This window comes from Taudactylus pleione, unplaced genomic scaffold (genome assembly GCF_031769625.1).
Source record: "Taudactylus pleione unplaced genomic scaffold, aTauple2 ptg000070l, whole genome shotgun sequence".
Lineage (NCBI taxonomy): Eukaryota > Metazoa > Chordata > Amphibia > Anura > Myobatrachidae > Taudactylus > Taudactylus pleione.
Window position 1 is genome coordinate 16581567 of NW_028284472.1, and position 15274 is coordinate 16596840.

The 15274-nt window shown below is 44.1% G+C and overlaps 1 protein-coding gene across 1 annotated transcript in view; it reads right to left on the minus strand.

Moving 5' to 3' along the window:
- Positions 1 to 286: 286 nt before the first annotated feature.
- Positions 287 to 15274, minus strand: part of SPATS1 (spermatogenesis associated serine rich 1) — a 39308-nt gene continuing 24320 nt past the window's right edge. Inside the window, exons 5-7 of the mRNA XM_088467369.1 lie at positions 14668 to 14785; positions 12025 to 12087; positions 287 to 530 (exon numbers count right to left, since the gene is read on the minus strand). Coding sequence (XP_088323495.1) covers positions 371 to 530; positions 12025 to 12087; positions 14668 to 14785 — 341 coding nt within the window. The 3' untranslated portion in view covers positions 287 to 370. The remainder of the gene's footprint in view (positions 531 to 12024; positions 12088 to 14667; positions 14786 to 15274) is intronic.

Genomic DNA, 15274 nt, shown 5'->3' on the forward strand with positions numbered 1-15274 from the left:
ACACCCGGGTGTCCCCCCAAGTAATAGGCATGGGGGTTCCAGCTGCATGGCCACGCCCCTCCTCGCGTTACCATTCCCCCTTTTCGGCATATCGTCCCTCCCCGCACCAGGTGACACCGCGGGGAGGGACGCCACTGCCTCTTTGTGCTGAAGAACTGTAAGTGACTGGTGATCGTTAGTACTTGTAATGGCAATGCACAGTATTAACCATAATTATTACACTACAAATGTCCTTACAATGAATTACTGTAATATAATGTCTCACTTTTACTTAATGAATAATAAATGCAGATTGTATTTATATTAGTAAAATTAAGTTGTGAGCGTAAAGTAAAAACACAATAAGCTGCATAAAGGTGACATATTTCAACTATAGTCTTGCCAGCGTGCCTTGTTCCAGTTTTATTTTCCCATTTCCAGGTGGATCAAAGAGAAATGACCTCTGGGCCGGTCTCCATGTGTTCAGTTCTTCCACGTCTCTTTGTTCTTCTTCCAGGTTCTGCCTCCTAATCTTGACTCTGAAGGGAACGCTGCGGACATCGGGCAGAAGAGAAGACAGAGCTTGAATGTCAGATACTTTGGGACATATTCAATTGGGTGGGTGAATTGCAAAAATCCTGCACCTGCAAGGTTTTACCTGCAGATGCGGGATTATTGCTATTCAATTAGGGGCGTGGTTTTTTAAAATTTTTGTGCCCCTTGAGGTTTTTTTCATGCACCTCCAGAGCAAGTGCGATTTTTCCAAACTCTTTACTTTTGTGGAAAATCACTGGGACTTGCTCTGGGACCCGTGCGGCACCCCCCTGAGGACTAATTAAGCAAATGGAAGTATCCAATTAGCTTAATTAGTCCATGATTAATCACCATCTGCAGCGCTGTTTTCTGCATTTCCTTCTTCATCCAGCGCCGGAAGCCGGGTCCTCTGCTGCAGGGTGAGTGTGTCAGTGTGTGTGTATAAGTGAGTGTGTGTGTGACTCCCGGTGTGTGCCCCCCCCCGTGTCTCTTTGCCCCTACCCCCCAGAATGGGCGCTGGGAGAACTACATATCCCAGTAGCCTTTGCCCATCCTACCAGCCCCTGGAGCCTACCAGCAGCCTCCGGGGATCCCAGCAGCCCCCTCTCTAGTGAGAAGATGGAGAGGAGGCCATCGGGAGCTGCGGAGACCCCCGGCCAGGTAAGTGAAGTATTTTTTTTTTCTCGCGTCGCAGGGTTTTCAGCTCCCAGAGCTGAAAACCCCGCAACCACTTATTTTAAATTGGATCGGGAGCGCGCATACCCGTGGTATTCCAAAATTACGCTGAACATTTCCATTGCTCTCTATGCTGCCTACGATTTCATTTGATTTGAATACTATGCTCAGTAAGATTATTATCAGTCCATATCTCCTCTGTGTACTAAATGTAGCTTGGAGGAACAGCAGTTTGCGAGAACCACCATCCCCGTGAGTTACATCCTGGCCACATTGGAGGAGTCTTTCACTTTATGGCACAGTGGGGCAGATGTATGAAGCTCTGGAAAGTGATAAAGTGCAGAGTGATAAACGACCAACCAATCAGCTCACAACTGTCATGTTACAGGCTGTGTTTGGAAAATGAGAGGTGGGAGCGGATTGGTTGGTCATTTATCACTCTGCACTTTATCACTTTCCACAGCTTCATACATCTGTCCCATTGTCAGTTACCGGAGCTGGGCGGAGGCTGCGGGAGAGGGATCGTAAGGAGAATGCCTTCATAGGCCTAAGCGGTTAACACCATCTGAGAATGGTGTTAACCGACTGGTCCAAACTTTTTTACATAGGGGTCAGACCACAGTCCCTATTAATAATAATGGGGACTGCGGTCTGCAGCGCTAATTAGGCCTATTGCAGGAGATTAAAATTATTCAGAAACTGCAGTTTCTACATAATTATATGGAAAAAAGGCTTAATACATAGGCTCAGAAATTTGGTAAAATGTAATATACTGTAAGTAAAGCTATAATGTCTTGGTCAAAAGCAGATGACTAGGACAGGCCCGCCAAGAGCCGCGGCGGGCCCGGGTAACAGGGGGCATGGCCTAATCGCGGGAGGCATGACCACGCCCCCTTCGGGAAAAAAAAAAATTTCAGCGTCGCGAAGGGCTGCTGTGAGGGAGGGGGGGTGGTGTCGGGCCCGGGCCCGGGTAATTTGTACCCGCTCCCCCCCTCTCAGCGCCCCTGGACTAGGATACCACCCTTTTTTGATTTCCATACTTACCAACACGCAAGATATGATTTATTTCCTGTGACAGGCCAATGTAACATGATGTACATAATGGAGGTTGACAGTCAATATGTCGACATTGACTATATCGACACCACAATGCCGGCACCATTATACCAATGCGATTCTACTGCTATTTAAAATGTTTTATATGATGTTAAAGTACAGTATATTTAAAGTTCTAATATCAACCTTGTTAAAATGCTTTAAGTAGCTTACAACCACGTCAGTGTCGACGTACCAGGGCTGTAACTACTGAGGTGTGACCTGCGCTCTACTTCCCAGAGCCGTCATCATGATGTCGCGGTTTTAGGGGCCGTCCTGTTGAGGCGCTGCAACGTACTGATTGTTGACAAACTAACCACAGGCCATAATATACCGTACAAGATCCAATTAGAGGCTGTTACAGGGGGCGTGCATAAATTAGCCACTGCGATGTCATACACAGCCTGGGCTTTCACTGCGTGTGCTGAGATTAACAATTCCTGAGTAAGGTCAGAGCTTGTGCAAGTGTGGGTGAGGCTGCGATGGTACTCCATGTCACCGATGGTTTTGCAGTCTTGCTAAGTATTACGGATTGTGTAAGGTAAGGTGGGCGTCCTTATGTTGTGTTGTGACGGCATAGCGATCGCAGTGGATTAGCATATCATTGCAGAGAGACTGCGTGCATAATCGTAACCACGATCGCCGTTTCGATCCTTGCTGACTCAGGCCCTAGATTCACAATTGTGTAGGGGTATATATGAATAATACGAACACAAAACAGAAAAAAGGAAGAGCTATTGTATTAGGTGCACTAGAGACATAGGTATATAAACAATTTAAAAGCATACATTTTATTTATATAGCTTAAAATAAATTGGGAATTCAATATCATATAATACTTCGCCATTATGTTGATTCCCAATTTATTTTAATATATATCAATAAAATGTATGTTTTAAAATTGTTTATATACCTACAGTATGTCTCTAGTGCACCTAATACAATAATTCTTCCTTTTTTCTGTTTTGTGTTCGTATAATCTATTAAGAGTTTTAGTGAGCACCTCATTGTACTATAAAGACATTTCTAGGGGTTTTATCCCTAAAAACATTTTCAATGAGATGAGACTTCATATATAATAGATTAAAGATCATGTAACTGGTGCGGGATTGAAATATAAGTTAGTGTTTTGAGTATATATGAATAATAGCTCATTTCTTTCACTTAGAATTCAAATTTGACTCTCTGGCGTGTCAGTTTAAACAGGAATAACTTTATTAGTTCTCAGATAGTAATATATTGGATACCTGCGCAATGGACTTGTATCGTAAAACTCTAGTTGTTTGGGAGTGCTGCTGGTAAAGAGCGTTTGCCTTTCCTCTCGTGATAATTATATAAAGAACAGGAAGTACTTTACCACGCTCACCCTTGGTGAATGGTGTACGTCTAGTGTATAAATTCAAGTCCCTATGTACAACAAACACTGTCTAGGTATACACCAAGAGAAGCATAATTATGTTCAATCTTTTACTATGTCATCATAAATAAAATGTATATTACACAAATACAAAATGAATATTCCTTAAATCACAAAACAATGTCAATAAGAGCATGAAAAGAACGATCAGCAAATCTGTAGATATATAATATCCAAATAAAGTAAGGAAAATAAGGGGGGGGGCGTGGCTGATTAAAATGGATGGTTGTGCATCTGTATCTAAAGTGAGTCGCCATTTGCCCTTGGTTAGTCCTCGGATGGTTGGACTAATTGTACTCAGGTTATGAAGTGTCCAGATGTCTTTGGAATAATCTGTATATGTAGATCCAAAAAAAAGTCTAAGTTAATGGTTGCCACGGCGTCCCGCTGATATTGATAGGTGATGGGTTTGATGGACGATCAGTGTGGTGCAGGAGCGGTGTATTGCTGGTGGATGAGGTGAACTTGCACAGGGTTGAGTCGGGGGTCTCCGGACTGTGCTGCCTTACCTGACTGCCAGGTGCTCGAGTCCGTCTTTCGGAGAGACGTGCCCGGCGGTCGTGGAGGTGCTACTGTCTGGGGAGGGGAAGTCACTGGTTCGGGTTTAGAGAAACCTGTCACCATGTGCCCCTGCCACTCGGAGACTTACCCGATAATCCCTGCGCTCTCTGTCTCTCCGTACCAGGGTCCTGTCCCATTGCTGGCCGCGGCGTCTATTTCCTCCGTCTGCCTCCTAGTTGTACCAGTCACGTGACTCCTGTGAAGCTGGCGCTCGTCTCTGCCTAGGTCTCTCTTGTTGATAGGGTAAATGGGGTAATAATGGTGTGTCCCAACGCGTTTCAGCTTGTTAAGCCTTCCTCTGGGGTTGTGAATACTGTTTGTTTGTTCAGATGCGTTTATATAGGCCTTGTGCAATGTTCTTGTTGAGTTTCATTATTGGTTAATTGATCAGATTCTCTATTTCTGTTGTGCTCTTATCTTGCAGTGGACATATTCTTGAAGCCCAGTGTATTATATGGGATAAGCCGCATGTGCAGGGTTAATCGGCCATTTTGGGTTGGCCTTAGTTGATCTTAAAGGTGAAGACGCAGATATATACATAAGATGTGATAGTAAGGTAAATAAAAGGTTATATAAAGGTAATTTGATACACTCTATGTCACTGAATGATTGTTATTGCTAATATATATAGGTACACTTTACCTTGTGTATATAATAGTGGGCAATAGTTGTTATTTTTTTAAATATATTTGAATATCCTCATTTCTATTAATGTCTGCATGTATAGTTCCCACCCTCCCAAAAAGGCAATGGGGGGGATGTATATCTGTATAGGGACAAAGGTAATTGGTGGTAATCATAAATGATAGGGTGATGATGGGTGGGATAAATGTCTACGTGTTAGTTGTGACAGATGATGGACCTGATCTCGTTGTCTAGATTCAGTCCTTTTGGGGCCAGTGTATCTAGTTGCATCATGGATTTGAGTTCTTCTTTATTAATGAGATGAATGTAATCTCCTCCTCTCCATCTTCTTTCCACTTCTTTTATGCCAATAAATTTTAGATTTGCTGGGTTGCAGTCGTGATGATCTTTATAATGAGATGATAGGGGATGGTCTTCAGTACCCCTTTGGATATTTCGTATATGCTCCCCCATTCTTGTTTTTAGGGGTCGAATGGTTCTACCTATATATCGTTTAGGACATGGGCATAGTAATGCATATACCACGCAGGGGCTGGCTGGCAACTATTAGCCTGGGGGGCAAATGCATGCAGGCGGCCCTGGCAGAGGAGTAGCGTGTAGCCAGGGTGCCCGAAGAACATGCGTGCTACGGCGCCCCCCCCCTCAAGTGTTCCAGGGAGGAGGCTGGCCATATGGGATTAATGTAAAGTAAAAATAAAGATTAGGGACAGCCCCGTCATGGTGCCCATATGCAGTGCCCCCATGTGCCACAGGAGAGGACCCCCTTATGCAGGCCTCCAGTAGTGCCCCCAGTAGTGATCCCCCCTATGCAGTGCCCCTTATACAGTGCCCCCAGTAGTGGTCCCCCCTGTGCAGTGCTCCTTATATAGTGCCCCCAGTAGCAGTCCACACCCCATGCAGTGCCCCCAATAGTGGTAATCCTTATGCAGTGCCCCTTAAATAGTGGCCCCAGTTGTAATCTCCCCCCTATGCAGTACCCCCAGTATTGCCCTTTTTATATAGCCCCCAGCAGTGGTCCCTCGATGCAGTGCCCCCAGTGGTAACCCCCTCCCCCCTATGCAGTGCCCCTAGTAGTTGTCCCCTCCCCTTATAGTGCCCATAGTAGTAGTAGTCCCCCCCTTGTAGTAGTAGTCCCCCCCCTTGTAGTGCCCCCAGTAGTAGTCCCCCCCTTGAAGTTCCCCAGTTATAATCCCCAGTAGTGATCTCCCCCTTGTAGTGCCCCCAGTAGTAGTCCCTTCCTCTTGTAGTGCCCCCAGTAGTGGTTCCCCCTTTGTAGTGCCCCCAGTAGTCCCCCCCTTGTAGTGCCCCCAGTAGTAGTATTCCCCCCCTTGTATTGCCCCCATTAGTAGTAGTCCCCCCTTGCAGTGCCTCCAGTAGTGGTTCCCCCCTTGTAGTGCCAGACCCCCCCCAGTAGACACACGTAATATAAAAAAACTAAATAAAAAAAAACACTTACCTGAATCCCCGCTCCCGCCGCCGCCATCCACTCCTCCGTCTGTCCTCCCGGGCTGGGCCGCTCTGCATTATGGGAGAGATGTCATATGACGTCATGACGCCTCTCCCATTACCCACTGCGGGAGCCGGAAGATGGAGTGGCTCCCGCAGTGGGCGCAGCAGCAGCTAATGAGAGTCTGACAGACTCTCATTGGCTGCTGCTAACAACAAACACACAGCTGCCGGAGCCGGAGGCTGTGTGTTTGTCACTTGTGTAGCGCTGACCGAACTCCGTCCGGTCAGCGCTACACACGCACCCTGCCCCCCGGACCAGCCCGCCACTGATACCATGCACTTGGAATTGCAAGCAATTCTTTCTTTGATTTTGAAAATGACATTGTTAGTAGGAGACGTGGTCTCTGTGGTGGGTTTGGTGTTTCTGTATCCGGTGATTTTGCACGCTTTACACGTCCCACAACGGAAAAATCCGCACCTTAGTGTACTGAACGGTAGTGTTGACTGTATCTGGGTGGTCGGAGGGGTATGGTTTTTAGTCAGTTTCATTTTGATGTCTGGGGCCTTCCTGAATGTAATTGTGGGTTTCTGCGGAAGAATATTCGCCAGAGTGTCATCTTGAAAGAGAATGTGCCAGTGTTTGTGTATGGTGCGTCTTATTTGATTAGCTTGCTGATTGTACTGTGTTATGAAATTGATGGATGTGTCATCATGTTGGTATTTGTTGGATTTGGATTTGTATTCTAATAGTATCTTCCTCTCTGATTCCCTCACTTATTGCTTAGCTATCTTGTTTTTTGTAGGATCGTACTTTTTAGAAATAAATTTGTTCTGCAAAAGGTCACTTTGTATATCATAATCACTCACTTTCATGCTGTTCCGTCATAGTCTTTTATATTGTCCTAGTGGTACATTATCTAACCATTTAGGATCAATATCAAAGATAGAATTACTTGCAATTCCAAGGGCGTGGTATACGCATTACTATGCCCATGTCCTAAATGATATATAGGCAGAACCATTCAACCCCTAAAAACAAGAATGGGGGAGCATATACGAAATATCCACAGGGGTACTGAAGACCATCCCCTATCATCTCATTATAAAGATTATCACAACTGCAACCCAGCAAATCTAAAATTAATTGGCATAAAAGAAGTGAAAAGAAGATGGAGAGGAGGATATTACATTCATCTCATTAATAAAGAAGAACTCAAATCCATGATCCAACTAGATACATTGGCCCCAGAAGGACTGAATCTAGACAACAAGATCAGGTCCATCATCTGTCACAACTAACACATACAGGGGTATTCAATACGGAGCCAAAGTAATTTTTTGCGATAATTTCGCACCGATTACGTAATTTTCGCTGGTTTTGGTTTTACACCGTATTTAATTTCAAAGACTTTTTGCAGGTTCGAAAAGTCTTTGAAAAAAAACGGGGATAACTTTTCACCACTGAATAGGTGGCGAAAAAAAGTGCAGAATTGGGGTTTAGGGGTGCAGGCTTAAAAAAAATAGCCTGCATCCCTGAGAATGTCATTTTAAAATAAACTGTGTCAAAAAAGTTTTTTAAAAAAAATAGGGACACCCCCAAAAAATAATTTTAAATTTGGGGTGAAAAAAAAAAAAGGGAAAAAAATGTTTAAAAATAGTGAAAGAGGTTCAGGGCTATTCTGCAAATATGCGGCAGCTGTATTCTAGAATAGAATACACCTGGAAAAAAAAATGGGAAAAAAATGTTTAAAAATAGTGAAATAGGTTCAGGGCTATTCTGCAAATATGCGGCAGGTGCATATTTGCAGAATTTTTAAATACAGACTTTAGGGACTTAAAATATGCTAGTACCCATTTTCATGTACCCCAAATTTGACGGGACCACTAAAAAAACTAAAATAAAAAACCTAAGTGCTCTTTTGCAACACTTCTTCAATGTCGGGAGAAAAACACCTGCAGCCTCTATTTAAATCCCGACTTTCATTTGCAGGCTAAAAACAGGGGTAGCCATAGTGATCCCCCATGTTTTTACAGCTTTAGGGGGGTCCTACAATTTATTCCAGGAAAATTTTGTATTTTTTTGCAAATCCCACTTCGCAGGTTCCCGTTTTCGTAGTTTTATATTGAATACGGGGATAAAGCGGGTACGCGCCCGATACTTTATCCAGGAAAATCTCCGATGTGGAGCGGAAAAGTCCAGCATGGACTTTTGACTCCCATATTGAATACCCCTGATAGACATAATTTATCCCACCCATCATCACCCTATCATTTATGATTACCACCAATTATCTTTGTCCCTATACAGATATACATCCCCCCTATTGCCATTTTGGGAGGGTGGGAACTATACATGCAGACATTAATAGAAATGAGGATATTCAAATATAATTAAAAAAATAACAACTATTGCCCACTATTATATACACAAGGTAAAGTGTACCTATATATATTAGCAATAACAATCATTCAGTGACATAGAGTGTATCAAATCACCTTTATATAACCTTTTATTTACCTTACTATCACATCTTATGTATATATATATATGTGTCTTCACCTTTAAGATCAACTAAGGCCAACCCAAAATGGCCAATTAACCCTGCACATGCGGGTTATCCCATATAATACACTGGGCTTCAAGAATATGGCCACTGCGAAATAAGAGCACAGCAGAAATAGAGAATCTGATCAATTTAACCAATTAACCAATAATGAAACTCAACAAGAACATTGCACAAGGCCTATATAAACCCATCTGAACAAACAAACAGTATTCACAACCCCAGATGAAGGCTTAACAAGCTGAAACGTGTTGGGACACACCATTATTACCCCATTTACCCTATCAACAAGAGAGACCTAGGCAGAGACGAGGGCCAGCTTCACAGGAGTCACATGACTGGTACAACTAGGAAGCAGACGGAGGAAATAGACGCCGCGGCCAGCAATGGGACAGGACCCTGGTACGGAGAGACAGAGATCGCAGGGATTATCAGGTAAGTCTCCGAGTGGCAGGGGCACATGGTGACAGGTTTCTCTAAACCCGAACCAGTGACTTCCCCTCCCCAGACAGTAGCACCTCCACGACCGCCGGGCCCCGGGCACGTCTCTCCGAAAGACGGACTCGAGCACCTGGCAGTCAGGTAAGACAGCACAGTCCGGAGACCCCCGACTCAACCCTGTGCAAGTTCATCTCATCCAGCAGCAATACACCGCTCCTGCACCACACTGATCGTCCATCAAACCCATCACCTATCAATATCAGCGGGACGCCGCTGCAACCATTAACTTAGACTTTTTTCCTGGATCTACCCTAACAGATTATTCCAAGGACATCTGGACACTTCATAACCTGACTACAATTAGTCCAACCATCCGAGGAATAACCAAGGGCAAGTGGCGACTCACTTTAGATACAGATGCATGACCATCCATGTTAATCAGCCACGCCCCCCCCCCTTATTTTCCTTTCTTTATTTGGATATTATATATCTACAGATTTACTGATCGTTCTTTTCATGCTCTTATTGACATTGTTTTTTGATTTAAGGAATATTCATTTTGTATTTGTGTAATAATATACATTTTATTTATGATGACATAGTAAAAGCTTGAACATAATTATGCTTCTCTTGGTGTATACATAGACAGTGTTTGTTGTACATAGGGACTGGAATTTATACACTAGACGTAGACCATTCACCAAGGCTGAGCGCGGTAAAGTACTTCCTGTTCTTTATTAGTTCTCAGTTTACTCAAACATGTTTTATATTGATTCTGTTGGGGCAATTAGGGCTTCTGTTAAAGATACAAAAAAATATATTTTTTCTTTATAATCATTATTGTCCTATAAAACAGACACCAATAGAAACATATCCGCTTTTTAATGATTATTTCCATAGTTACTGTATTGCAATTAGTGTTGTCTCAAAGATGATGACTGCAGCAGGGAACCCCTTGCTTTGTGCCTTCACTGGCCGGCACAATTGTTATGCCAACTTAGCTGGCAATTCAGACTGTGGTTGTACCCAATCATTCAGTTGCATTGGCGGCTGCTTTAGCACTCTTGTTATCAGCATCAGCTGATCATCCCGGTTCAGTTGCTATGGCACAAATCCGGCCATATGGCCTTCAATGATGAATAGGCATCATTGTGTGTAGAAGTTATAGAATAAGACTAGTAATTGTAAATGTAATGTTTTTGATACCAAACATTATTGTGTACAGAAACCGATTTATGTCCAACACTTTAGCAGCCACAGAAGGAACAGTTGGGAAAATATTATGATGGTAAGAACTGCTGGTTAATACTGTTAAAATACCTTCACATTATGAGGGGTATTCAATATGAAACGTTAACTTCACTGCCGAAGTTAACGTTTCATATCAGAGTTTTTACCTGCGTTAAAGTATCGGGCGCGCGCCCGCTTATCCCGTATTCAATATAAAATTAACGAAAACGGGAACCTCCGAAGTTGGATTTGCGTAAAGTTCCGAATTTTTCCTTAAAATAATTGTAAGACCCCCCTAAAGTTGTAAAAACATGGGGGATCACTATGGGTACCCCCGTTTTAGCCTTTAAATGAAAGTCAGGGATTTAAATATCCCAGGCAGGTGTTTTTTTCCCGACATTGAAGAAGTGATGCAGAAGAGCACTTAGGTTATTTTTTTTGTTTTTTTAAGTGGACCCATCAAATTTGGGGTACATGAAAATGGGTACTAGCATATTTTTAAGTCCCTAAAGTAAGTTTTTAAAAATTCTGCATTTGTGCACCTGCCGCTATAATTCTATTCTTCAAAACACCTGCCGCATACATGCAGAATAGCCCTAAACCTATTTCCCTATTGTTAAACAATTTTTTCCCATTTTTTTTTTTTTCACCCCAATTTTTAAATAAATTTTTTGGGGTGTCCCTATTTTTTTAAAAAAACTTTTTTTGACACAGTTCTTTTTTAAATGTCATTCCCAGGTGTGCAGGCTATTTTTTTTAAGCCTGCACCCCTAAACCCCAATTCTGCACTTTTTTTCGACACCTATTCAATGGTGAAAAGTTATCCCCGTTTTTTATCACAGACTTTTCAAAACTGCGATAAGTCTCTGAAATTGAATACGGTGTAAAAGTAAAACCTGCGATAATGACGTCATACCTCCGATATTAACGCAAAAACTGACTTATCGCTCCCATATTGAATACCCCTGTAAATGGTTATGTGCTGGACTGGATTGAGGTTAGTAACAAACCTGTGAGGGCCCCTAAAAATAAAGTTAATAAATGAAATTACTAAAAAGTATACTGTTTAAATGCTCCCAGCACCGCAAATGTCTTGAGCACACTATAGTTCCCCCAGTTCACATTATGCCGCACAGAACACACAGTTCACATTGCGTCGCAGTGTCCCCCATGTGTGGGGGTCCCGGGGCGCCTGCATCAGCCGCCCTGTTGTCAATCCAACATTGGTTAAACATAATTATTAAAGTCATATTTTAAAAATGTATTAAGAATCAATAAATTAGATTTTGCAACTCCTAAAACTTTTATTGGCCAATGCAAGGACCATGAGAATCTGCAATGCCAGCTTTTGACAGTCCCAGACTTCACTAGCCAAACCCCACTGTTAGTTTCCGTCTTGCACACCATTGGGAAAGAAACTGTACTTGTACTTACCAGGGTTCTTTGGGCAGCTTTTGAAGAGGAATAAATGTGTCTGCTTTAATCTTATAGGATCCCCTGCAAATTACAAGTCATAAAGCTTATCAAATGTGCTAAAAGAATTCTTGAATTCCTGACCGTTTCACTTACATTTTATAAATTAATTAGCACATTTTGAAAATTAAGTCTTACGTACAGTATGTTAGCTGCAAATGTCATTTATTATTCGTTACTTATCATACAAGGAAAATATATTAGGCCGTGCAACATTATATTGAAGAAAAAAAATCCAGCATTGAAATACCTGTTCATCTGGACACTTGCCCAAATTTTTAAGAACATAAAACTTGTGCACTGCTAGCACTTCCCTGATAGCTCAGCGGCTCCCCTGAAATCCGTAGCTGGCCGAAATGTTCCTGGCAGTAGTCATTTAGTGGCATTACAGGTGAATAGCTCATTGTTTAACGGCTGCCTGCATACTGCATAACGTGTGAGCCAGCAAGTTACGCAAGCATTTGGAAATGCGCGCGGCGACCATTCAGTGCAGGGAGGGGGCTGGGGGCAGCCCAGCTACTGACGGAGTGCTGGGCTTGCCCCCAGCATGATGTAAAACAGGAGGTGTGCCAAATGGGCACACCCCCAAATAACACCATATACTGGACGTGGTCTATGGAAATGAGACCACACCCACATTTCGGATGCACTTGGCTGCGCCGCGCGTGGGGGATAATGGGCGCCAGCCTACACTGGCACAGGACGCTGCTTTACCTGGAGCTGACCATGAGACTGTAGAGGGGACAATGGTGATATCCATGGAAAGGGAGTCATGGGTTTCACAGGTTCCTGTATTTATAAGGGCCAGCAGTGCTTTGGTATCTGCATGGTAGAGTGCTTGTAAGTAATGGACAGAGCATATCTAACTAACTAACTAACACACCCACATAATGAGCCTGACTTCAGAGGTGGACACAGACACGGCGCCATCTTTAGGCGGTCACCCAACTCCAACTACAAAGCCCTTCCCTGGTGCACACGTGTGCGTATGACGGTGCAAGGACTGAGACACCCACTTAGAGTATCTGTAGAGGCAGTAACACCGCCTGGTGCATCTTTAGACGCCATCACCGGTCGCACCATCAAAACCTGCACCAGCTCTATGGCAGGTGCAGATTTCCTGTCTGTGTGTCGGTTCCAATGTGAGCGATTGAGCGTCTAAGTATGCAAATGCCAGGCCCGCAACACCCTCTATAACACACCCATAAGACAGATCATCTTCGTGCGTCCGCTTAGCCAACTCAAAGGCACCTCCTAGGAGCACCCAGCACTTTTCCAAGGCATCTCCGATAACGTTTGTCTCAATCGCAGCAGCGCCTCTGTGTGGACACTCTGTGTAACGCATGCGCCGTTGAAGTCTTCGTGCACGTGCAATAGCGAAAAAATGCTCAACTGCGTGAACAACATAGGCATTATGTGCAGCTCTGAATCGAGGCCAATGACATAACATATTAAGCTAACTCTGGGTGTGCAAACTCAAATGTAAAGTGCAGTGTACAGATAAAGCTGGGCAGCATTCGTGGTCTACAGCACACGCAAAACCAGACAGTATTTACCCTGCATGCAAAAAGAATAAATGTATTTGTACCCCTTGCAGTGCAACATGATTTGTTCCAGGTGCACAGTTATTTGCTTTTTTTTACTTTTAACTCAGAATCAGCCCCACAGTGTGTGGCCTGTGATACTAACTATAACAATGAGTTCCTGGTGAATTAGTGGTTTCCTATATCATAAAAAAACATAACATAACTCCTCTCTTCCCTCTGTATAGGCAACGGGTGCCCTTTAATAAGGGTAGGGTATGGATTGCCAGCAGTCGGGATCCCGGCGGTCAGAATCCTGGCACCGGGATCCCGACAGGGTTGACATACCGACACTTGTTGGTCGGTATGCTGACCCTCCTCCTCTCCCTACCCTAACCCTCTCTTCTTGGTGCCTAACCCTAACCTCCCCACCTAGTGCCTGAAACCAGGGGCGCCGAGAGGGGGGGGGAGCGGGTACAGTTTACCCGGGCCCGGGCTTCCAGAGGGGCCAGGCGGGGGCCCGGGTCGGGCGCCCCCCCCTTACTTCCTCCGTCCCTCTGCAGCAGCCCAGCACACAGCGTGTGCTGGGCTGCAGCGGGAGATTGCTTGCGGCTGCTAAGTAGCAGCCACAGCAATCTCCTATGCCTGGAGGGGGGAGCGATCACACTGATCACGCCCCCCACTGGCTTTGCGCCAGGCTGAGGGGCTCACAGCGCCCCCTCCTCGGCGCGCAGCCCGCTTCGCGGCGCTGCAAAACTTTTTTTTTCTCAAGGGGGCGTGGCCACGCCTTCTGAAATTAGGCCACACCCCCTCTTTATCAGGGCCCAGCATGGCTCTCTACGCCCCTGCCTGAACCTAACACCCCCCCTCCCAGCTCCCTAAACCTAACCCTCCCCCATTAGTGCCTGACCCTAACCTTGCACCCTAACTCTCCCCCTAATCCCCGATATTAACCTTCGGGATGCCGACGGTCGGTATTCTGGAGCCGGGATCCCGACTGCTGTAGTGATTTCGGCGCCGGTATTTAGACCACCGGCATCCCGTCAGCCGGGATGCTGACTACATCTCCATTAATACACACCTGAAATTAACGACTGGTAATGTAGATCCAAATTTGTAAAAGCTGGGGCTGTATTCCACTGTATGGAAAGGTTTATCCCCCGGCTGGGCTGCAGGAATCCCGTTCCTAGGATCAGGCACTAGGAGGTAAAGGAGAATATTCACAGAGACATTATAAAATCTGCATTTTAACAGGTGATAAACGCTGTGTATGGTCTGTGCAATGAATCACTGCAGATACAGTACAACGTAAAATCAGCTTAATTTATAGGTAAGCCATTCTGTTCTATTAAGGATTTATAGAGAAGGCAGCTGTATGAATATTTAATTTAGACACAAATACTGCAACTTTCCATTCTTTATGGGAACAGCCATGAGCTTTTCTTATGCGAAATGAGTACATCAGAGTCAGTACATCTCATCACAAGAAAGGATTACGGACATCCATCTATCTAGTGATTGTGACAAAGCCGACAACTAATTATGCACCTTGTAATCCTAAACAACAGGCATGAAATTACCTTAGACTATGATGGATTATGACGGGATTGATTTAATTAATAAAAATGTACCATCATTTATGATTCAAGTGATATTGCATTTATATGTTACTTTACGGATTTTAAGAT